General features: G+C 49.7%; 5 protein-coding genes across 5 annotated transcripts; 1 reads left to right on the forward strand and 4 right to left on the reverse strand.

Annotated features, from left to right (window-relative positions):
• Positions 1-195: 195 nt before the first annotated feature.
• LTR84_011193 (uncharacterized protein) lies at positions 196-2823 on the reverse strand (the record flags this gene model as incomplete). The annotated part of the gene is made up of 2 exons (XM_064854726.1): positions 196-760; positions 809-2823. 2 exons carry the CDS (start codon positions 2821-2823, stop codon positions 196-198), a joined length of 2580 nt encoding a protein of 859 aa, XP_064709452.1.
• A 2971-nt stretch (positions 2824-5794) lies between these two features.
• Positions 5795-6779, reverse strand: LTR84_011194 (uncharacterized protein; the record flags this gene model as incomplete). The annotated part of the gene is made up of 2 exons (XM_064854727.1): positions 5795-5950; positions 6003-6779. 2 exons carry the CDS (start codon positions 6777-6779, stop codon positions 5795-5797), a joined length of 933 nt encoding a protein of 310 aa, XP_064709453.1.
• A 1036-nt stretch (positions 6780-7815) lies between these two features.
• LTR84_011195 (uncharacterized protein) lies at positions 7816-9426 on the reverse strand (the record flags this gene model as incomplete). The annotated part of the gene is made up of 1 exon (XM_064854728.1): positions 7816-9426. One exon carries the CDS (start codon positions 9424-9426, stop codon positions 7816-7818), a length of 1611 nt encoding a protein of 536 aa, XP_064709454.1.
• A 4431-nt stretch (positions 9427-13857) lies between these two features.
• On the forward strand, positions 13858-16096 carry LTR84_011196 (uncharacterized protein; the record flags this gene model as incomplete). The annotated part of the gene is made up of 3 exons (XM_064854729.1): positions 13858-13864; positions 13964-15939; positions 15998-16096. The coding sequence occupies 3 exons, from the start codon at positions 13858-13860 to the stop codon at positions 16094-16096; spliced, it is 2082 nt and encodes a 693-aa protein (XP_064709455.1).
• A 4439-nt stretch (positions 16097-20535) lies between these two features.
• LTR84_011197 (uncharacterized protein) lies at positions 20536-23436 on the reverse strand (the record flags this gene model as incomplete). Its single annotated transcript, XM_064854730.1, has 1 exon — positions 20536-23436. The coding sequence occupies one exon, from the start codon at positions 23434-23436 to the stop codon at positions 20536-20538; it is 2901 nt and encodes a 966-aa protein (XP_064709456.1).
• Positions 23437-24198: the final 762 nt, after the last annotated feature.

The raw sequence follows: 24198 nt of genomic DNA on the forward strand, positions 1-24198 counted from the left end.
CTAACCCCTCATATCCCACCCAGTGACGTGAAATGAAGGAAGAAAAAATCTTGATGTCTTTGAAAAAAGCTGTCACGATCTAGCAATTTTGTCTCTGTTCCATTCCATGCATTTCTTTGCGATACAGTAAAAAGGAAATATTCGCAAAGGTTGAGTGCCATTTCTGGTTAAGTCAATAGTGATACTGGTGATGGCTTAGGAATTCAGTGAAAGTCCTTGAAAGCGGCCCATCCAGTTGCCATCACCTGGTTGGTTTGGTCCTCGAGGCCGGAAGTCGTGTCGATTGCTGGCGAAATTGGGAGCGTTCGGATTCAGTGCCGGGTACGGCTGCCCATAATAGGAGAATGGATCCATCTGGCCTGGAGGAATGTTTCCACCAAATGATGCCATGCCTGGTTGAAGTGGTTGAGGACCTGCCCCACCGTCTGGGAATTGACCAAAGTATGGAGATCTCATTGCCGAGTTTTGACCATTGAAGGTTCGATCGGCGTCAAACGTGTCTCCAAACGGAGTTGTCACGGCCTGTTGGGAATGATTATGGGTAGCCGGTGGCTGTCGGCGACGGTGACGCTCATCTCCTGGCGGTGCACCGTTGTACGCAGGTGTCAAACCTAACGAAGCAGTCGGGGTTTGGAACGATGCTGGATTGATAGCAGACATCCAAATACGAGTCTTGTAGATCTTGAAGAGATCTGTGACGAGGTGGTTGAAGTTAATGTAGTTGTCGGCAAAGTAGTAGAATGTGAGCTTCTTGCTGTCCCTGATACAATGTTAGTTCTGCAGTGGCCAGAAAGGGGACATATCTTACATCTGAAATTCAGCGTCTAGGATTTCCATGTTGAGTCTATGGTCGATCACCTTTTGTTGGCAAACACGCTTGGCTTTCGCCTCATTTCCTTCCTTGTCTTTCAAGGCTTGGATTTCATGGTTCTGAGCTTGTCTCTTGATCATCTTGGGCTTGAGATCTGGGTGAGCCGCATCATGAAGACCGTGATGTCCTTGAGGGCCCATTCCACCAACGGCACTACCTTGGCGTCCGGGCATTCCGTTGGGGTTAACAACATTGGGACCACCATTGCGACTTTGCATGGAGAACATCATCAACCATTTGTAATGTTCTTCAGCGTAGTAGTCCTTGTATCGTCGTGCATCCTCCCAGGTGACATCCGTGTGCTGAACGGTTCCTAGGTCAGTACCACGATCTGCTTCAACGATGACAAGATCTCCAACGCTGACACCCCAACCGGTGCCAGGTTGAATGTAAAATACGTCTGAGCGACAACATTTGAAATTGACAATGTAGAGAAGTTGAGTGTTGGAATCCTGGTACTGGGGCACTGGTACGTGCGGGTAAATGGCGGGCGCTCGGGACTGGCGAGATTGACGGACACGAGCTTCGGCTGCCTGACGGGTCGATTCGGTGGTGTTGAAATAAAGGGCTGGAGGTTCAGGGGAAGGTAAGCACTCTATGGCCATACGAAGGGCTCTTGGGTATTTTTTGAGAATGGTCAACTTACGGTCATCTCCTTGGGAAACTGCCTGGGATCCACTTTCATAAGCTGTCATCTCGTCCTTGCGACCTAGGTATCGAGTTATTCGGGGATATCTCAAGGGCCTGCCAAATTGCTCACCAGTAGAGCTGAAAGATCCATGTCGGGTAGGGACATCTGCGAAGGAATGACGGCGACTTTGAGGTGCTTCTGGTATGGGACCAAATCCGAGAGAAGTTGACCACTGTGCTTTCTTTGCACCGTCGAATGGGCGACCATCGGATGGCGAAATGGACTGCTTGTCGACATACATACCGGTCTGTTCGCTCATGCGTCGAGCATTAATATCCCGATCTGCAAAGGCACCCATAGCTGCAAGATCGTCGCGATCGTCGATAGCGGTCTCGATTTCCTCGGGAACGGGTGCGCGAAGTCTGGTGTTTCGAAATGCAGATGGTGGAAGCTGGGTTGTGGCTGCTGTGGCTGAAAGGGTACGGTCGCGGCTTTGTGCTGCATAGCGAAGCTGGGCATTTTCCTTCTCCAACAGCTCAATCATTCTTGCTTGCTCTGTACTGTAAGATTCTTGCGGGCCTCTAATTTCTTCTTCCCCATCATCTTCCCTCAGTCTGCCAAGACCGCCTGAATCGAGAGTCCCTAGTCCACTGGTTCTCGATGTCCTACGTTGAAGTGTAGGTGGGGGATATCCGGAACCTAATCTTGCACGGGTGGCTTCAGAAGAGGTGGAAACTGGGTTAGCAGATGGTGCTGAGGTCGTGTCAAGTTGGCCAACTGAATATGATTGAGAACGATAAGTTTTGGGTGTAGGTTGCAAAGGAATAGTGAAGGGGATGCCAGCATCGCCATTGGTGGGAAGAACTTCCTGTAGTCGAGCAGGGGGGTCTTTACGACCATCTTGACTCCAGATATTGGCCCATCCCGCGTTTGTGTAAGAAGTATTTGTTCCAGGCCAGCCAGTGGGGTTCGATGCGTTCACGTTCGCCCAAGCAGATACCTCAGTCCCTGGAGTTCCTGGGTGTGATCCGGAAGGGCTATAAGGGCCAGTAATGGACGGTTTTCGGTTGGCATTAGACGTGGAGGTATCATTCAGCCATGAGGTTCGTCGCACGGTTCTTCCGGGTTTGATGTTGTTGGAAGCGGTTGATTTTGTATGTTCTATTTCGTCATCAGATGAGGCAAGTGCTTCTGAGTCAGGAGTCGATCTTCGCAAACCAGGATGAGATTTTTCGAGCAACAGAGATGCCGGCGCTTGATGTCCGAAAGCTCCGAAGGCCGGCATGGGCGCTCGAGCCGACTTGGTTGGTGTGTTACTCATGACGGTGCTGAGTAACAGCGCAAGGTTTCGAGCCGATCACACACTGTCAACATAGTGAAGTTAGCATTGATCATGATCTGACGAATTTACACTGCGATTTTTGCTCAAGGTGAGGAGGCCATCAGATCAATGAGCATCGGAGATGAGCATTTTGAACAGTGTCACAGTCACGGGACCACCCACTCAGGCAACAACCTGGTCGGGCACATGACCCGAGTAGATGAGGCAGATTTGGTGAAAACTCACATTGATTCAGAAGGGAACGTAGAGGGTCTCAACTCCCCTCACCATCTCTGACCAGGAGGATCTTTAGGACGGCAGTCAGCCTTCCTTGGAGGCTGACAAGTTCAGTATTGCGATCGCAAGAGATGATCCTAGAGAAAAACCACGTGGCAGGAGCGGAACCTGAGGAAGATGATGAAATGTTCAAAGCTGTGAGATCCAGGTGATATAAGTTGGCGTTGCGCTGCCTGATCCAGCGACGCCGAGCCCCCAAAGCCAACAAGTGAATGGGTCTGTCGATGCAGATCAAAGGCTGAGCACGAGCAGCACGCGATGACGATGATCGGCGACAAATCCAGAGTAGTCTTTATATATTTCTTTGATAAAAGGTCAACAAGCGAGCAAGATGTGTGCGAGTGAGTGATTAAAGCCAGCACAGCTAGTTTGGGACCGGGTGATATTAGTGAAGAAAATCCAAGTCGGGGGACCTAAAAAACATATAAGCAAGTGTGCCTGCCGACTTCCCCAGATTTTCGCAAACCGACTCTATTTAAGCGTTCGCAGGTCAAGGTGGCCAGTGGTGAAGAGTTGACAACAATGGAAGGGAGCGGGGTTGGAAGATGTCGCCAGTGCAGTGATTGGTCTTGGTGGGATGATGTCTAGCAGCGGAACAACGTGCTCGGGGGATGGCGCAAGGATATTATCCAAAGCAAACGGGTGGAAAACGCGATCGCACGATGGAAGGAACGATAAGTCGCCTGAGGCCGATGGAAATACGATGGCCGTCTATACGAAAGGGTGCAAAACGAACAAATAGCACACTTTTCAACAGTGAATAGACAGCACCGACACTGCAGTGGTAGCTGGAAAAGAAGAGCTTGGGATACTATGCCACTACCAGGAGCTAAAAGAAGAGGGGCTTGGGCCGCCGAGGAAATCAGGGACTCGAGGAGACAGATTTTCGAAGAACGGATGGAGTGGAGACTGTGGAGAGACGAGTTGAGAAGTTGAGATTGGTTCAAGTTGAATCCGAGGAAGGGGGGGTTTGTTGTTAGGCTGGTTGAGCTTAAAGACGGCTGCCCGTGGCTTTCAGAGGCTAGAGCCTGGAGGATATGTTGAATCGTAATATTAAGGACAGGGCAACCCCCAGACGAGGCGACGGTTGAGAGGATAACAATAGGCAATGCCACATCCGTGGTTGGTCGGACCCAAGAGTGGTTGGCTTGACAATAATTAAAGCATGAATTACTACCTACCTAGGTAGGTACCGAGTAAAGCGTAGTTCACGTCGCTCTCACATGGCACTGGCAGGCTGGCAGCAGCAGGTCGGTCGGTCTGCATGGAGCAATTGCGGGGGAATCTTAGTTACGGATAGTCTTCGGCGTGCCTAGGGCAGGGTTTCCAGTCCGGCAAACACCACCATAGTTTCACTAGATGGTCAACAGACTTCTTGATCAAGAACTTCAAGTTGAGACGGAAGCAATTCATGTATGTGTGATGCAATTCTTTCTGATCCCAAGACAGGTCGGCCTTGAGGGAAATCGCAATCTATATCATCAAACTACGAGATCAGTCGCACATCATGCCATTGCCACAGCTCCAAGTGGGAAGCGACCACGGGGCAAGGGCAAGCTAACCACCGACAAGGGCCCCTCTCAACTAGTCCTAGCCTGAGATGGCCATCCAGGGAATCTTCGTGAATTCAACGACCGTGACCCATCCATCAACTAAACCTGATGTGGCTGTCGCTGCCACATACCGAGGGGCCTCCCTTCAAGGTCCATCTAACAACTGCGACTCCGTGCAGAAATATGCTTTGCCTTCAGACTAATTCCAGGTGCTTGCCTGAGTCGAAATACGGGGTAGCGCTGAAGATCTAAAGCCTAACTGCGCATGAACTGCCTACCATCGTACCACTACAGGTGCTCAATTGTGGTATTCGTACTGTCCTTCATCAATGAAGAGCATCTGGGCAGTCAACAGAATTGTACTTTTCTCTGACCTCGCGCCTTCTATATACCCAGCATCCAATTTACAACCTGCATGGACCGGTACCTAGACAGATATGTATGGAGCAAACAACTGTATCATATCAGGCATTCCAAAGTCTGTTACACACGTCAACACAATGTCCTCGTGACATTGTAGTGCCCTGAACCCGCGGCATCCATTATTGGTTCTCCCCTGAGCCGCTACTACCCACAAGAGTTGGCCACTGCCATGGCCTGAGGCACACGACGTACCTCAAACCGCCTGATCATCCGTATGCTTCGACTGCCCATGATACATCACGGTTTGCAAAAGAGGTAGCCGTGCTTTCTCAAGCCCCGTTGTTGCATGGAACGCCCTTGTTTGCATTCGTCGAATACGTCCCACACCATGGTACCAAGTCCCGGGGATGATGGCCCCGGAACACACGATCCGGACCCGTTGGGACTGGTGAGCTGGATCTAAACGAGGGTTCCCGCAGTGGTCGATAATCAAAGGCTTGTCGCGCGCCCAATCCATGCCACAGCGGTTCGTACTCAGCTAAAGATGAAGTATGACAACGCCCAAGCCATCGTGCCGTCCACGAGCTGTATGTTGTATTCGACATGTTTAGTGCGGAAATTCTGCGACTTGGAGGTCCAAGTAACCACGGGACGACAAAACGTGCGTGTAGACCTAAACGTGACATACTTTCGCCTCGATCAGTGCGCCATAATTTTGCACTATCAATGCTAACCGTCCAGAAGACAACATGGGTCCTTTATTCAGCGAAATCAAGGCTGCCCTTGCCCACAGTCGAAGGAGCCGCATCGGGTCCTTTCTGTTGCCGGAGCTTTTCTTCGAATTTTTCGAATTCCTTCATGGCAATTTCTTCCTCTTCATCCAATACTTGATTGACCCCTTTCACTTCCTCGATCTGTCATACATTAGCAATTGGACACAGGCTTCGCATGGGGGCCTCAACTCACATAGTGCATCAACATGGACTCGATACCATTCTTGAGTGTGACCGTACTGGAATCACAAGTCCGACATGCTCCCCGTAACTTCAAACTCACCAGACCGTTCTCAAAGCCACGGAACTCAATATCTCCTCCGTCTTCTTGAATGGCAGGTCTAATTCGCGTCTCCAGCAGCTCCTTGATCATTGCGACCACTTCGTCATCGTCGTCGTTCGCCGCCAGACTATCTTCCCCCACTCCTTCTTGTCCATCTGCAGCAGTTGTCCTGTCCACCGTATTCACAATGGGCTCCCCGGCCGTGATGGCCTCCGTGATCAAGCTAAACACCTCAGGCTTGATGTGTGCCCAGTTCACATCTTCTGCTTTGGTGACCGTGATGAAATCCGGTCCGTAGAATACCGACGAAACGCCATCTACGTCGAGTAGCTTCGAGGCTAGGGGTGACGGATGCGGCGCGGCTAGCGTGGCGCGCGGAGAGGTGTATTCGAGGAAGCTCGAGGGAAATCCTTGTGGGAGGACATTGTGGTTGGGGAGGAACTTCAACGCCGATGCATTCGGTGTCGACTGAGTCTGGATATATATGCTTCGAGACTGTAAACCGCCAATATATGCACCGGATCTTAGCGCGGGTCTATGTTGCGCCTGTGAGGCGGTGATGGCTGGTAGTCTGGCTGGTTGATGATGGCTCCGGAAGGGTGCAGAGCGGCGAACTATTTGTGATACATCTGAGGAACGAGTGCTCCTTAGAGCCCGCGAGAGGTGCTGCGAGGCTGCGCTACGCATATTGAAGGTAGTTGAGTGAGAGCTGTAAAGTAAACACGATACTTTCGATCTGTAGAGAGGTATATCTAAGGTGTGTGGGTAGAGTCGTGCAAAGAAATCTTTATTTGCTCAAGAGTTGAGGGCGGGCTCTACAACGGAAGTTCATCGGCTTTATCATGACGCAAGAAGCCGAGGCGAGTCACGTGTGGCAGATGAATCTTTGTCAGCAGATTCTACCATATCAAAAAGCGATGTTTACAAAACACTGCACAATTATCGGGCTACTGATTGGGAACTTCTGGGTGTTCTTGTTTTTCTCCAGGAAACACTACTGATGATTCTCCGATATACGCACGACTAATTTTACATTGTTGCCAACAAGCGCAGAGAATTCCTCGCCCGTGGTTGACCAAATTACTTTTCACCACAACTCGAAAACCACCTCCGATGGCTTCCCCTCCGCGGCCTTGCCAGGTCTGTGAGAATCCAATTTCAAAGTATCCGTGCCCAGCATGCAAGGCTCCCAGGTATAGTGCTCTATTGTACAAATATGCGTCACGTTCATTACTCATACTCTTTCCAAAGTTGCTCGCTTTCGTGTTTCAAATTGCATAAAAATCAATGCACATTCCTCCTGAATCCGCAGGGTGGTGCGGAAGATGGGCCTACTCAGACAGTCGATAATCCATCGACAGGGACAGAGAAAACTGGGTCGACCACCATCGTCGATCTGGCTCAGGAGCAGCAGATGATGGAATTGTTCGAAAAGTATCCTGCTCTCAAGCCGCGCCTGAAGTGGATTTTCGATGAGTCCAAAGAATGGCCAGATAATCGCCATGGCTCTCGACGCCACGACAGATCTCGTCCTTCCAATAATAGTACATTCAACCGCTCTCAACGCTCCCCAGAACAACGCCTGACTCATATGATGCGGTTGCTGGAGAAGGAGCTGAATGCAGCGTCATCCGAAACAACTGGAATCGAAGCATTTTCCAATCTGGTTACCCAAGGATTGGTACAGGAACAGGCCCCAACTTGACGGAGGCGATGCTGTCAATCAACCCATATTTGTCGGAAATCCCGGACTACTGGCAGGCAAAGGAGGCACGCGAGGGCTTTGAGGCATGTTTGCGGTGGTGGGAGAGCCTCTCCTCGAAATTGTCGTCCAGATTGATTGTGGTCGGTTAGGCTTTTCATCCGGGTCGTCATCGAGATAGAGATCGATGACCTTCTCGATTGGTGATCTGCGCTGGAAAATGCTCATGATGCTCTTTGACCGCCGTGGACGAGGTCTGCCGGGCTCAGAGGTCCCTCGATCTTTCTTTCCAGCCTCATGTGTTGTCGACACATCCTCGTCATCGACGTCCAGCAGATCCTCGTCGCTGCTCACCAGATCGAGTCGAGATGGTCGTTGCCTCTTGTATTTCAAGTCCAGGGTCTCTGCCCCTTCGTGCAGTGCGAAAGTCTCAAGCTCCCGTCGAATTTGGTCTTCGCGTGGTGAGCAGAGCGTGAGAGGGGTCAATGGACGACTCGTGTCGGCAGGCTCGGAAGAGCTCGAAAGTGACAGTGATGGAAGCGACGGTATAGGGTCTTGTTCAAGGAGAAGCAAGGGTGGAGCGCTCCAGAATCCGGCATGTCTGACCGATTGCCTGTGATCGGCTGTCGTCCGTCGTTGGAATGGTTTTGGAGGAGATTCCACAGGTCGCTCTACTTTATCCCCATTTGAAAACGTTTTGCTCGAGGTTCGCGGTGGGAAAGTATACTCGACTGGGGTCTCCCGGCACGGTTCACCCATGTCTGAGCACAGAAGCTCGTTGGGAGTGCTGCTTGATCCGTGATCTTGCGGTCTGACAAACCCGTTCTGGTCTTGCACTGTTCTCGTTGCCCCTTTCTGAAAGCCTGGGCATGTAGGCCTGTCTTCTGCGTATGGAGAAGTTGTCGTCAAAGTCGTGGAACAAGGCGTCTTTGGTGATTTTGTTACTACTTCTTTTGGAAGACATTCAGCCCGCGCGGGAGTATTGGTCTGGATTGGAATGTACAAATCACTCTCCCTCTCAACAACTCGGTGTGGTACCACCACCTTCTCCTTGTCTCCAGATCGTTGATCCTTGTCGGTTCGAGTGGCGAGTAATCCCTCCGGGTATGATCTCGCATTACTTTGAATGATCAGGAAGGGCTCGTCAACGTCTTCCGCCCAATCACTCAAGAGTTCCTCATCTTTCTGTTTCTCGTGTGTGCCTCTGCGACCTTCGAATCTGCCGTGGCAATGACCATCTGCCTGAGGCGACTCAGGCCTCGGTAATATTTCCGGATTATTGGCTATACCATCATCACTGGGCGGTTGGTCGATCTCGAAAGAAAATCGTTTAATATTCAGCTGAGCAGAGTCGTCCGAAGCACTCCGGTTTCGTTTCAGCCGCGCTTCTACCTCCTCCATCTCGGCGGTATACTTATCCAGTCGCTTGAAAAGGGAATCAAGATCAAGGTCGATATCTGTTGTACTGCCACTAGGTGAAGGGGACGTTGAGGCGGAAGCGGTTCCAGATCTGGTTTGAACGCCATCGGTCCAACCTCTGGCCTTTCGCACATGAGCACCACGAGAGTTGACGGTATCAGTGTCATCCATCTTAGAAGCATATGCAGAGTCAATAGAATATCTAGTAGACATGGCGAAGGAGGTCTATGATGACAGACGTTGAAGAATGTCCCGCACCGTCAGAGGGGCAACAACAGACATAGCGTCAAGGTCTCACGGATGACAGCAAAGGCCAGTTATACTAAAGGACTTAGTATGGTTGACGCGTAGAAAAGATTAGCAAGATGGGTTCGCCACGTTATGCCACAGCCTCGAAGGTTCACGGCAGAGACAACAGATTACTCCGTTGCTGATGGAAGAAACAAAGTCTACTCCTGAATGAGGCTTTCGCATGGCGTTCGCCAAATCTCCATTCGGGTCGGCTGTTGGATGCCAGATACGATCTAAAAGGAGAAGGTTGTTTGTAAAAACACCCGAGAGTGGCATGGTGAGCTTATCGACCGGCTCCAAAGCTCAAGACTGGGACGATGGCGTCGAGAAAAAGGGTGCGGGTGGCTGACGAACCTGTGATTGAGTTTGAATGGTCTTGCGGGGCAAGCGAGAAAATGAAGCCATTTTTGGAATTGAGTGTTGGACGCGTTCGGAGCGCGCACTTGGCCAACACCCAGAGGAAAGCATGAATGTGTTGGAGACTTGGAGTACGAAGGACAGGTTTCTTCCACTACTACTAGTATTGTGAAAAGTCACACAGCGTCCTTGGGTAAAAGTTCTTGATGCGAAATGTTTCAGTATTTCAAACACGGTACCGAGTTGCAAATCCGAAATCGGCATGAGAGGACCAGAAGTGTGTCTGAAGGCCATGCCTGGCAATCGAGGCGACCCGGACCCAGACCCAGGGTCAGGCACCGGGTGAAGCATTGTTAGGCGTTTAGGGTGCACCGGGAGGTCATGACAAGTTGCCACGCGATAGAACGGGGATCCAGCGAAGGCAACGAAACAAGACAGTTGCTGGCGCCGGATGGAGATTGCAGTGAGGACATAAAGCCAGCTGAAGAACTGATTTGGACACGATGATAACGACGAAGGACTAGCCTCGTATTAGGTAACTGATGAGAACTACTGTACGAGCACTCGTACACTGGACGCCGGGTGCAGTGGTTACCAAGTAGGTATCTGTACGAGGTACCGGATATGAACCACAGGCTTGGGATAGAGATTGCCTTGGCAGACCTCACTCACTGTGCAAGAATTGAGGCGACTACAAAGAAGAACAGAAAGGACCTGATACGAACATCTTACTCACATTAAGTATGGAAAGGCACCTGGGTATGGAGCACAGCAACTTGTAGGCTGAATCGACACCTCACTTCAATATGAAGGAAATGCCCTCGATCGTATTCGTGTGCAAATACCTGGGTGAGGTGCTTCTCAGATTCAGACTCATACCAAATACCCCTGACAAGGATCCCCAAACACAGTGATCAGATACTTCTAGGGTGTAAGTGTTCTCTCTCTGCTGTTCAAGCTTGTGAGGATTGCTCTGCTTGGTTACCTAGGAATTACAATCATAGCCACGCTGTTGACCAATCTGCATACCCGTCAACAGATACTCTCTTGCACTTCAGATAACTCGAAGCCTGGAAAGATGCTAGCATTTGCTATCTGAGGCGTTGAAAGTGAAACGAGGGTAGCGAGGCACTAGCTAAAGACTGACCTGGGGGCCACGCCAGCTCCCAGGGGAAATCTTCCCCGTGGAAGCGACCACTCAGGCCCCTCGGCCTCGGGCTCGTACTCCAGACTCCAGGGAGGGAGAGGCTGTTTTGCGCCTAAAATGTTCTTCTCCAGCCCTGAGCTGGTCAAGCAGCCCTCGGCCCTCATCATCAACTCTGACTTCCGGCACTTCAGATTCCGAAAGCTTGCCCGATGGGCTATTTCCCCCTGGGTCAAGAAATGCACAAGACAGCAGCAATGTGACGACATTTATCCGTATTGATCCATCGTTGAGATGAAAAATTATCAGCAGCAAAGTGAAGTTCGAAAAAGTGTGCAGATGCGGCAGGGTTGCGTCAATGCAAGAACTTGCAGCAAATGAGGAGTCTTTGGTTGGTGGTCGCCGGGCGGGCATTGATAGCCGCAGTCACTTTTGAAGTAGCGGGTCGTTCAGCAATCGAGCACACTGGGGCTCACCGGGGGGTTCCTGGGATAGGCACTGGAGTTCCACCCAATCTAGGGCCCTTTAGGCTTGATAGCATCTTTCTGTTCTCGCTGGCCGCGCCGGGAGGCTTGCATCGAGCTTGGAACTTATGCACCTACTTGCATGGCGCCCCCCGCCGGAACACCTGAGCCTGCATCAGTCTGCACCCGCTTGCACCAACTTGCACCAGCTCAAGTCAGACACTTGATTCACACTGGCCAGCTTCCAGGGTCACGCATGGAATGGTACCTGACAGTCTGGCAACATGTTGCATTAGCCCTTGGTCCAGCACTCCACTGTTTCCGATCCTCATTTTCCCATCGCCCACTGCTGACCTGGCCATTTCATCCTTCATCCTGGCTCCCCAACTGCCCAGAATCTCTTTCACATGGGCAAGCCCAGTTAGCCCCAGTCCCAGTCGACCGTAGTGCTGCAGTCAAGCCACTCCAGCACTTCAACCTGCTTCATGCCAACCAACCACCGTCACAGTGCTACTTCATACTTGGACTCTAAAAAAACTGCTCTAACCACCATCCGACCCGAAGACGAGGGTCAGAGACGAACACTTACCAAGTAGTACTGCTCCTGGCACACCAAGTCTGCACCAAGTATCCGTACCATCACGGCCCACGATCTCAAGTCGAGGCGCACCGTAACAGTCGACCGTCCGAACAAACCTAGTCTAGGCAGAATCTTCGACCTCAATATTCAAATCCCCATCTCATTCGCCCTCGATTTCTTTCATGGGAAGGCTATAGTACCGCCTTTTGTTTTATACTCTTATCCAATCTTCTTTCTCCAGTCCTTTGCAACTGGACCGTTTCTCTGCAATCCTGCCCAGGCAGTCGGTGATCGACATTGAAATTCCCTTGGGATCTCCAGTCAAGCCACTTTTGCTCCAATCGACAACCTCCCCCAGCAATCTACCGCATTAAACAAACAAAGACGGAATTTGCACAACCTCATCACTCTGATCCGGCAAGGAGCTCTGGTAGCCTCCTCGCCTGTCAATCGCCTGTCCTATTGTTCTCAGTTTCCTTGCTAGTAATCCTTCCGTTCCAGGACCCATTCACTTGGAGTTCCTGCTCGATGTCAGGATCTACCCATGACAACTATCTCCTTGTTCTTGCAAGTGCAGTGCCTTCGGATTTGCTTCAACTAGGAGCACCAATACTCTCGAGCTCGCCAACCACTTCAATCTCGACATTTGGGTCACTATGAGTTTCGCATGAACCCGACACCCATTGCAAGCTCCCCACCATGGATGCACGCTCGGCCAGATATCATTCCCTCGATTCAAAGGGCTCGGGACAGCCACCAAAGGCGCGAGAGCGCCATAATTCTGTCCCCAACGGTGATCGACAAAAGTCACAACAGCCTAGACGTCAATCCGCCACCACAAAGCCTAAAGAGCTTTCAGACCAGGGCCAACGGAGTTCCAAACCAAGCTCTCGTGGCGACCCAGCACTTACTTCACCTGACCGAAAATCATCGGCGACTCGACGATCCGATGCACAACACGCTTCTTCCAATTCTAATGATAACAGGCTCGGTGGAAAGGTTAGTGACAAATTCTCCTCCCCGCTGTGTCTTTCTTTTTGCTGCTGTCCGGTGGGCTTGCAGCCTTCTGAATCAATTTTTGTACTCGGCAATCATTCCAGTACTGACCCAATGATTTTAGACCAGGGAAACTGAATCAATTCCGATAAACGTTCTGATAATTGGCGCACCCGGATGCGGCAAGTCCAGCTTCATTCGAAATTCCGTGGATCGTGAAACGCTTGTTCCAGGTCCAGGTCCAGGACTTTCTGCTCGAGTTAAACTTACGGACCAGTACTATTCTGTCCGCTTCATCGAACTCGAAATCGACGATGTGGATTTCAGTAGTGAACAACGGATAATATGGCCACCCCATATCAATGGAAAAACCTTTCCAGATATTGATGCGGTATTCTGTCTTTATGATGCATCCGATAAAGACAGTGTAGCTGATGTCCCAACGGCACTGAGTAAGTCATGACCATAAGTCAATCTTCTGCAAGCCAGTCCTGAACCTTGTTTTTTCTAATTCCTGGGATCAGCCTCAATGACGAACACCGGTGTCCGCTGCATGCTTCTCGCGTCCAAATGCGACAAGCAAGACTCGGATCAGATATCTAGCCGATTTCATGAGCAGGTCCGCCGAAATCTGGCGAATGTTGCGATTGCTGAAATTTCCACAAAAACTCCGGAGAATACTAGACGACATTTTCTAGCAATGCTTCATCGAGTCATCTCTTCACCTAGAGGTAAGTCAGCCCAATTTCAACCTCTCTGAGTTTTCTGTACGACAGTTTTGTCTTGATATTTGCCTTGTCAGCCGCTGAACAATGTCACGTTGGCCGGAGGAACCAAATTCCTCCTCACGGACGGATCCTTTTGACCTTGATCTCCACTCGTGCCATTCACCAATATCCAAGCTGACTTTGGTTTCAGCATCTTCACATGGGAAGAGCCTGAAAACATCAGCACACTCGAACAGCAATCAACGCCTAACATCACGCGAGACATCACCCAAGAAGAGCCGCAGTCGCAGTCGGTCGAAGACGAGATTACAGAGTTCGAGGTCCAAGGAGCTCCTGCTGAATATGACCGCCAGACCAGCGGTCATTGAATCTGCCGACGAAGATTCTGACACGTCATCGGCGGAGGAAGATCCTCCAACGAAGCCGAAGACTAAACTCCGACTAGATACCAGCAAAGCGTCTGAAGGCCAGACACGACCAACTGGACCGCACACGCCAATCTCGTCGGAGGAACAAACAAGTGGTTCACCAATGGGCACGAGTACGTTGATACCGGAAACACCTGACTCTTATTATGTGAAATCGATGCTTCGGCCCGTTTCGACTGAGGCCGCAGAAAATCGGGCATATCAAACGTTCCTCAATATGGATGATGAAACAGAGCATTCGCCGGGGAAGGAAACTGAGCAACTAATGCCTACTATGAGCAACCTGAGGGTAGATGAGTCACCCAAGTCAGAAACAGGAGTTCCATTCAAAGAACTCATCGACAAGCTTCTAATACTGCCTGCAAACAAGAGTGACTCGAAGTTTGTTCCCTCTTTTTTGTGCCTTTATCGGGCGTTCGCGACTCCTTACAAACTTCTGTCTGCTGTGGTTGACCAGTTCGTCACGATAGAACGAACGAAAATGGTTCACTTTACGAAGGTGGCAGAAATGCTTCGATATCTGCAAGTGTTGGCACAGTGGACGGCCACCTATCCTGGTGATTTTGCTAGTGGCCCAGCTCGAGATCTAGCATTGACCTTCATTCAAAGTATTGAGAACAGCAAAGTGTTCGCGCCAGCTGCACGGGAGATTAGCAACAACCTAGATACTCTAATTGCGGACGAGGATTGTGACTGGGCATTTGATGACAATCCCGCAGCGGCCAAAGGCAAAACTTCCTCAAGCAACCACAAGAAGACACCAACAACCTCTTCTACTTCTCTGGGGTCCTCAAGCAACGAGAATATCGCGAGGACAGGACGCAAAAACAATCATAAACACGACGATAGTGACGATGAAAACGACGGTGGCAACTCCTCAAGCAGAGGATCTGGCGTTCATTCAAATGCCTCCAGCATAATCAAGAACTATAACGCTTCTAGTCAGTCGTATTCGAACTTGATGCAATTAGAAAGCGCCAAGTTGCAAGCGGAACGACTCAAACCAAACCCCCACATTCGCCTGAGCAAATTCCAGTGGCATCAATTCATGGAGATCCCTATAGATGACCTTGCACGAGAGATTACTCGAGTCGACTGGACAATGTACTCGTCAATAAGACCCAGAGATTTCGTCCGACATGTCTCTTTGACAACAGACCAGAGAAGAAATTCTCGTCGTGTCGATAATATTAGCATGATGGTGAAACATTTCAACCATCTCGCGTTGTTTGTGTCGGGAATGATCTTGCTGAGGGATAAGCCAAAACACCGAGCGAGAGCTTTGGAGAAGTTCATGGCACTTGCTTGGAAGGTCAGGCAACTGAACAACTACAATTCCCTTGGTGCCATTGTGGCAGGTATCAATGGACATGAAATCGCTCGACTTAATTCAACCAGAGAGATGGTTCCACATGAGGTGCAAAGGCAGTTCTTGCGACTGACCATCCTCATGGGCATCTCCAGATCTCACGCAGCATATCGAATGGCTTGGGATAACTCCTTTACAGAAAGAATCCCGTTCCTGCCCCTGGTCAGGCAGGATCTCACCATGGCAGCAAGTGCGAATCAGACATTTATTGGGTCGAACATCAATTGGAAGAAATTCGAGATCATGGGAGATGTGATTGTAGGTATCCAGAAAAGTCTGGAGCAGCCCTATTCCTTTGGCCAACGAACATCGCGTACTGAAGAAATAACTCGCCTGATCCTCGAAACCAAAATCGTCGAAGAATCAGAGGTATGTAAAAGCCGCTCACTCAGTGAATCATTTGACCTTGTTACTGACAATCCCACAGGACTCGGCGGATCCCCGGAGCGAACTATATGATCGCAGCGTTCAAGTTGAACAAACGGGTGCCGATCCTAGAAAAAAGTTTGACTGGTTACGGCGTTAAAAAAAAAGGATTGGAGAGAAAAGGAGGATTTCTAAATTCTCCTTCATCCGATGAAAGAGGAACCGGCCAGAGAAGTACTTATACGACCCTGAAGCCCGTCCGTCCATGACTGTACGAAATGAGCACAATCCAAAAAGACGAGGGACGATAAATCCAATAACGAAAATCAATAGAAGAATGGGGTGTGGGCGTTGAGTTCGAGGAAGGCTCAACAGGCCGTCGAGGTTGAAACCTTTTCACACATCCCACTCGAATCCGGGGTGAACGAACGACACAGCAAAGAGAAGGTCCTTCTTTTGCTGGAAATGCATTGACTGACGAATTTTACGACCGACCACGCCGCCGAGAAAAAGAACTCATTATGAAATTTTTTATATAAAATATGACGAGGCGCGATTCTTCCCCTGGGCCACTGTTGTTGCGTTTTTCATGCCGGGGGGAGGGGGGGGGAAATGACAGAGCAGTCCGGGGGATGGATCTTGTGTTTTTGTGTGTCTCTTGCTTGCTTTTTCCCCCCTGCTCAAAAACATGGGCACTCGATGGGGACCCGTTGGCCTTGCTTGCATTTTGCTATGTCGTGGGGAGATGTGAATGCCAGCATCGCCGCTAGTGGGTATATGGCGTACAGTGTAAACTTTTTTAGTGCGAGGAATCCCTTCTCTTTTCTCACACGGCGTGAATATTGGGAAGGGGGTCGCCGTCCCGTGGGAAGACGGTTTAGCAAGCTAGTTAGAGTCAAAGGAAAAGTTCGGAGAGGTGCAATATGTGTGGTTCAATCGTGCCGCGATCGCAACTGTGATTTTTGCTGAACTTTGCCCTGCCGATCAATGGCTGAGGATGGATGGAGAGGCTACCTGCACTGAAGTGAATAATTCAATTAGAGGTAGCTATCTGGTTAGTTAGTTGGTTGTTGTCTGGTGAGTTGACAGGCTGGCTGGCAAATGCATCAAATTATTGAGCACTATCTGTCACCCAAAGTCTGATCTTGCTTGTGACATTTGCCGAACGGCACTACATTGAAGAGTGGTACTGAACAGACATTATGTCTCTGCATATAGTAAATCGAGAGGGAAGCGCAACGAGGTGAAAGAGCCTCTTAGTCCCGACGTCGGTTTATTGCAGTTTGTGGAATTTTTTATTACTTTTCTAGACACAAATCTGTCTTATAATGAAGTGAAGCGGTCTGATTCTAATTCTGTTCCACATCTAGCATTTGGCGCAAGAAAAGCTACAAATCGCCAGCACCAATATTTCCAGGTCACCAGAGATATACGTTATGCTTTTCCACCACGTTTCAACCAATTTATCCATCCGCTGTTTGAAAGTCAAGAAGGGCTGTTTTCGGCACGTCCAATTCCGTCGATAATACAATTAATATCTCGTGGACCAAAAGCCAATCACGCTCTGTCACAGGTGGTGATTTTTGGTCGGCTGTTTCAGGGTGAGAAAAGTTCTCAAGAACTCGAGATACCGAGATTCAAGTTGCGCCGTATTTCGAATCTTTTTTCCTTGGATCGACGTTCAATTTTCTGTGAAACCTCGGTTTTGGTTTCGGCTGGTATTCCGACGAGTCTTCACAATCGGTGGTACATGCTCGATCCGGCCGTCACTACTACTGACTCGGAATGTTTTGATGATCGATTGTCCTCGATATCTCGCTTGTGATGTCTCAGATTCTGTGATCGATGGTTTGATGTTTTTCTGGGTCAAGTAGGGCTTGCTCGAAAGTTGAGCCTTGCCACGAGACGCATCATAAACCCACGTACGTTCAGACTCGGCCTAGTATTTTCCACATGTTGCGCTCTTTGTTGCAGCTGGAAAGCACAGGGGACGTGGCATGACGTGATCTCCTTTTTGTCCAAGAAGGTGTAATTTCCGGGGCATAAAAATGGCTATCTTGGAGTTGTAGAAAAGAAATCCATTGCCTAATGTGATGGTAGGTGCATATGGATCCACAACCAGCCATCAAACTCAAGTGTCGAAGGACTAACGAATGACGATCATTCTTGAATCTTGATACAGCGTGGAACTCAACTACTCCTTTTAGGGTTTCTGCGGCAGTTGTCTGCAAATCTTTCGTAACATTGCTTTCGTAACTATCACGTCTGCGGTGAGGCGGACAAGGCAAACGCCGAAGCCAGCACCTTAGTGGCATTTAGCATTTTCAATAATGAAAGAATCCACACCAACCATTGCAAAAGGACGAAAAGTCTCTCCTGGCCGTATCCAGAAGGGTACAGTGCATGACTGAACATTTGAGAAAGTTGATGCGCTGTCGAAGTTAATGCTCTCGAGTCCTATGCCGACAGCCGATGTCGTAAATATACCATGCTAGACCACGCAGCACTGCAGCAGTGCCTTCGGTGGGTCGTCACCGCGACGCCACGGGAGTATAGACCGGTAAGAACAAGTATCCCGTTAACCAGGCTAGGGTAAGAGTGCGGCGGATGCGATGGAAAGGGATTCCGTGACATGGGAGGCTGTCAGGCGTCTCGGTCCGCCACGGCTCTTCAAGATGATGAAGAATGCTCCATGTGCAGAAAATACAGCATGGGTCAATCAGCGATTATTGCCCGTTGGTGGCGAATGTGGCCGAGAGTCCGTTGAGACTCAGACCCCTCCTGCTCCGCGTATAATCACAAGCATCTTAGTCCAATATCACCGTTGGCTGCCTGTCGCCAAGATGCTCCCCAGCATTTTAGAGCCCACAGATCAAGTTTTGCTGCCCCTTCTGTATCGGTGCGTCCCTCTGACGAGATACTAGGATCTTCCTGCATGCATTACGCAAGCCCAAAATACAAAATAGAAGGCCATCGTAAAGATTCAAGGGTCAGTAAGCCAGCTTCGGCTACACCGATTGACATACAATTGGTCACGAGGAGACGGCGTCGCGACCCCTCGCTCGTTGGATCGTATGATCAACGTTTCGAAGGAGGGAATTCAAGGCGTTACGTGCTGATCCCATTGACATCAATTTGGTCTTTGCGATGCACAGGGGGGTTAGATCCATCTTGGACTTTGGCCAAACTCTCGAGCCGAGCCTGCTTGTTCTGCACAATGCGCAAAAGATTGCGGAGGAGAACGACGATTGTGACCTTCCCAATTGCAGGTACGTAAATCGAAGCTCGCTCTTTGACCTCAGGGGAGAAGTTCTGGATGAATGTTAGTCACGCTCGTACATTCCTGAATGCCTTCCTCGCAGACGCCAACACAGATGCAGAGATGGTCGATCTTACCTTCTCACTTGAGAAATTGATGCAAACGGCACCTTCCTTCAGCAACTGGTTGGGGAATTTGTACTTGTCGCCTGGAACGCCAGTGATGACAACGTCACAGAGTGGAACACGATTTTCCAGCGTCCACTCTTCCTTTTCGACAATGTCATGCTTCCGTTTTCGAATCCCCTCGCCCCTGGTGAATTGTTGAACACCCGTGACATCTACACTGTAGACACATGCTCCATCATTTGCCAGCAATGCAGCCAATGGTCTTCCAACAACTTCCGATCGGTTGACTACGCAAATAGTGCGCCCGAACAATCTGTTGCCATATGGCAATATGGTGTTATAGATCTGAAGAAATTCAAGGATCTTGATCACTGCAAGTGGAGTACAAGGTAAGATCGATTTCATGGCTTGTGTGTCGTCGAGATATCGAATGTTCTGGTACATGTTGAAGATATACTGATGACTAAGACCTTCGACATCTTTGGAAACGTCGACAATCTGTTGGAGGTACTGATCTTGTCTACTGTTGAAGATAGGATAGTAGACAATGATGCCATCAATGGCTGAGTCGTTATTGCCAGCTAGTATTGTCTCTTCCACGTCGTCCTTATCGACGGTTCGGAGAGAATACTGAAAGCCACTGAAAGGTCATCAGTCAGATCCCCAGGGGTTGAGAACACGACAAATGGCTGCCTGAGCAACAATGAGGAAGTCCAAGGCACTCACTTTTCTTCAGCTGTCTTCTGAGTCCAGTCTGCGTACACCTTTGCAGCAGGGTCGTCATTGCCAAGGATTCCCAATAAATGAGGCTTTCGGTCGAGTTTACTCAGTCCGTCTTTGATTTCACTGAGGAGACCTTTGGCAATCGTGCCGGCAAGGATAACTTTACAGCTGGAGGAAGTGTCTTTGGACATTTTGAGAGGCTTTAGTGTTTTACTACACGTTTGGACCAGGGTGAACAAGAAATAGAAATTCTTCCAGTGTCAAAAACTTTTTGATTGGTTGAATGTTAGGGAATGCACGTGATTCTTGGCGTCGTTCAGTCATCGATACTTACTTAGGTATGAAAACGTTTCCAGCCAAGTCACAAGAAGAAAAGTCACGAGAAAGGGGTCAGTTTGTCTTTCAGAGCAACAGGAACCGTCACATCGACAAGAATCGCTCTTCGTATGACACTAGCTAGAGTGAAGCATCGCTAAGCATGACATAGCATCATATCTTACTCTGAGCCTTGCCTTCACCCCTTGGGACTTTCCGCTCGACACCCAGCGTCTCCAAGTCCTTTTTCTTGTAATAATGAGGCGCAACTTCAATCAGCCATTCCGGCTTGAGCGGCATACAACTCCTCATATACTCCTTACTAGTCAAGACCAACTCATGATAAATGAGCCATTTCGGTTGATTGTCCATCAAAACACCAGAAGGGTGAATATAAACCACCTGACCGTTCTTGACCGTGCGATAACTCTGGCCGTCACGTTGGAGCCGTGCAGAATGCGGGAAGTAGCCAGCCGTTATGGCCTTCTGAATGGGTTCGATGTTCGACGATCCACCACAGGTCTTGTTCGGGTCTACTTCGACCCGGTCACATAATCTTGCCAGCTGGTCACGGACGTCTCGAGCCCTGGTGAGGCTTCGTTGTTGCAGGAAGTTCTCCTTCGCCCATACGTAGCTGTAGTCAGAATCAGTCCATTCTTGGAAGATGTTTAGAAGTGAAAGATGATCACCACCGTCTTTATTGGTGAATCTAGCACGTGCGCTGTCCGCATGGATTTTCTTGTCCTTTGGTCGGAAGAATAGCGCAGAAGCCTCTCCGAGCATAGCGATGATTGAAAGCATCTCTTCCGTGCAGCCGTATTTGTCAGCAGCCAAGATAGATCGTGCAAGCATGGGATCCGTTGGAAACTCGGCCATTTGACGACCAATCTTGGTCAACTCTCCGGCATTGTTTAATGCTCCTAAGGCGTACAATCCTTCCACAGCACGTACGATGGTATCAGTCGATGGAGGATCCATGAAATCGAAATCCAATAAATCATTGATACCCAAGCATTTAAGCATGAGGATCACGCCTGAGAGATTTGTCCTTTGGATCTCAGGAGTTGTGTTCTCCTCCAATTCGTTTTTGTACGCCTGAGTCGTATACAAGCGGAAGCACTTGCCTGGTCCAACACGTCCCGCTCGTCCTGCACGCTGCCCTGCTGACGCACGACTGCAAGGTACCACAACCAGGGACTCCATTCCAGTTCGAGGATTGTACTGATTCTCCTTCACAAATCCAGGGTCAATCACATAGACAATACCGTCAATTGTCAGAGATGTCTCTGCGATATTGGTGGCTAGGACGACTTTTCTGGCGTTTGGAGGTGTGGGCTCAAAGATCTTTGACTGCAGATCAGTTGGAAGATTCGCATATATAGGACAAATAACCATTTCCTTTATTTTACTTCCAAGTTTCCGTGCAGTTTCCATTAGATTAGCCTCCATAGCTTCGATCTCTTCTTGTCCAGTCAGGAAGACTAGGATGTCACCAGTGCCTTGAGTGATGTGGATCTGAAAAACAGTTGTGATGGCAGCCGCGAGATAGTTGGCCTCTGGCTGGGCGGTATAGTGAACGTCAACAGCGTATCTCCGGCCTGGTATATTGAAAATCGGAGCATCGTCGAAGTATCGCTGAAACTTTCGCGCATCCATTGTAGCTGAAGAGATCAACAATTTCAGCTCAGGCCTGGCTCTGGCAATATCCTTTAGGAGAGCGAGGGCAATATCGGTGCTGACGGTCCTTTCGTGGGCCTCGTCTATCATCAATGCTGAATACTCACTTAGCTCGGGGTCAGAGAGCAATTCGCGTAAAAGCATGCCGTCGGTGAGGTATTTGATCTTGGTGTCAGGAGAACTCTGGACGTCGAATCGAACGGCATATCCGACGTCTCTACCAAGCTTGACACCTATCTCCTGGGAAACGCGATGAGCCACAGACATCGCCGCGACGCGGCGCGGTTGAGTACAACCAATCTTCATACCGCCCTTGGTATAGCCAGCTTCGTGAAGATACTGAGGAAGCTGTGTCGTTTTGCCACTTCCTGTCTCACCAACAATGATCAGGACTTGATGTTCTTGCACAGCTTGAATGATCTCCTCTCGAAACTGGTAGATGGGTAAGCTCTTTCTGGTGGCGTCGATACTCTTTGCCTTCGCTTCTGCTGCATTCAATCTCTCAGCCAGCTCTCTTTGTTCGCGTGTCATCGCTTTCCCGAGGTCTCCGCCCAATGTCTCAGATAGGACAAACTTCATCTGTTGGCTTTCATCAAAGACGTAGCCATAGTCGTCGTCAGTATACTGTGCCCTTTTGATCTGGCCTTCAGCTCGTCTCGTCTGCTCTTGCTCCCATTGTTCGTGTTCAGTCACGAATTTTTCACGACCAGATTCGTCTCTGTCGATATACCGCTGATAAAGGGCTGCCTCTTTCTTTTGTTTGTCAATCTTTCCTTTGGAAGTGATATAGTCCTCAGGGAGGGCATAGCCATCGAGGTGTTCATCGATGTTTAACCTTTCCTCTGCCAAACGTAACAACTCTTTGTTCCTTTCGATTTGGTCTCTCTCTCTTCGGGTAAGGGCTGCCCCATGTTCTCTCAACTCGGCATCGTCCTCTTCAACAGTCTGCCTCAATAACGCTAATTGCTGTGCCTCCCGTTTCTGTAGGTATTGCTGTCGGGAATGGAGACGTGTATCGGAGTAATCGGTGGGAGCAGTTTGGGCTGCAACACTGGTCTTTGCGGCCGACCGATCTTTGGCCTTCTTGGATCTGTCGGCATCCTGCAGCCGCTTGGCAAATTCATCTCGGCTTGTTAGATCATCATCTCTTTCTCGCTTCATTCTCTCTGCGGCGGTTTCCTGGGCAGGAGAAAGTGATCTCATCCGAGGCGCAGCAGACCCATCTGATAGTTTGACGCGTTTAGAGGAGGATTCGGCAAAGTCTGGCTCTGGAGCCTGGCCCTCTTCTTCGACGGGTTCTTCGTCACCCCATCTAGAATCGAAGTCGACATCTTCAAGCCGCCGGCGATGCACGTTGTGTCTCTTGGTCTTGAGCGTTTGGGGTTGACCGTCTGACATTTTGTACGTTTAAGGATGGCGAGGGAGAGTCGGTGGTTGCACAGAAACCACGAAGTGTTTGCGGGCGACTGGGAAATCCTGTAGAATGGGCATGTTGGAATCGCAAGAAAAATCACCTAGAAGTCGAGATGTCCTGTGACCGTAAATGGCAACTACGCCGAGCACATGCCACTTCCTTCCTCATGTGGTTTGGTTTCTCCGCTTTGGCGGGAGCTGCCGACGTCGTTCATCTGTCTGCTACACTTTGATCTGGCTCGATCATCGGTAGGATACCTTTGATTCCCCCGACTTTCTAGGGCTATGAATTCCTGGTTGAGTTCTCAAAGACCAGTTGCTCCATTGGTCACACGTCAATTCTAAGAGGCCGGACAAATCCCGACAGACCATGACGATTATCAACCACAGTGCGGTGGTGTCGCCAGTGGACAGCCACCCCTGGTAAGTAGTCGGGTTTTAGGTTACACCAGAGTGACACAGCCATGGACAGATCTCTGGAAGTCCTTCACACAGAGTCAGAACATTACTAGAGTTGTCGCTCTAGCTATGCCTACTCTAGACCATCGAATGGAAGTGGCCCTGCATCATCTATCATCTCATCGATCCATCCCAAACACGAGAAATTTACAGGAAGTACTGGCTCCAGTTCAATCATAATCCTACCATGGGTCCCCGAACTAGTAGTTCACGGAGCACATAAGAGTCAGGGTTGAGTCCTGGATAGACTCGGTGATCCCCACTCCACCTCCAGTCCTTACCTCAACT

This window comes from Exophiala bonariae, assembly GCF_035927105.1.
Source record: "Exophiala bonariae strain CCFEE 5792 chromosome Unknown scaffold_5, whole genome shotgun sequence".
NCBI classification, from domain to species: Eukaryota; Fungi; Ascomycota; class Eurotiomycetes; order Chaetothyriales; family Herpotrichiellaceae; genus Exophiala; species Exophiala bonariae.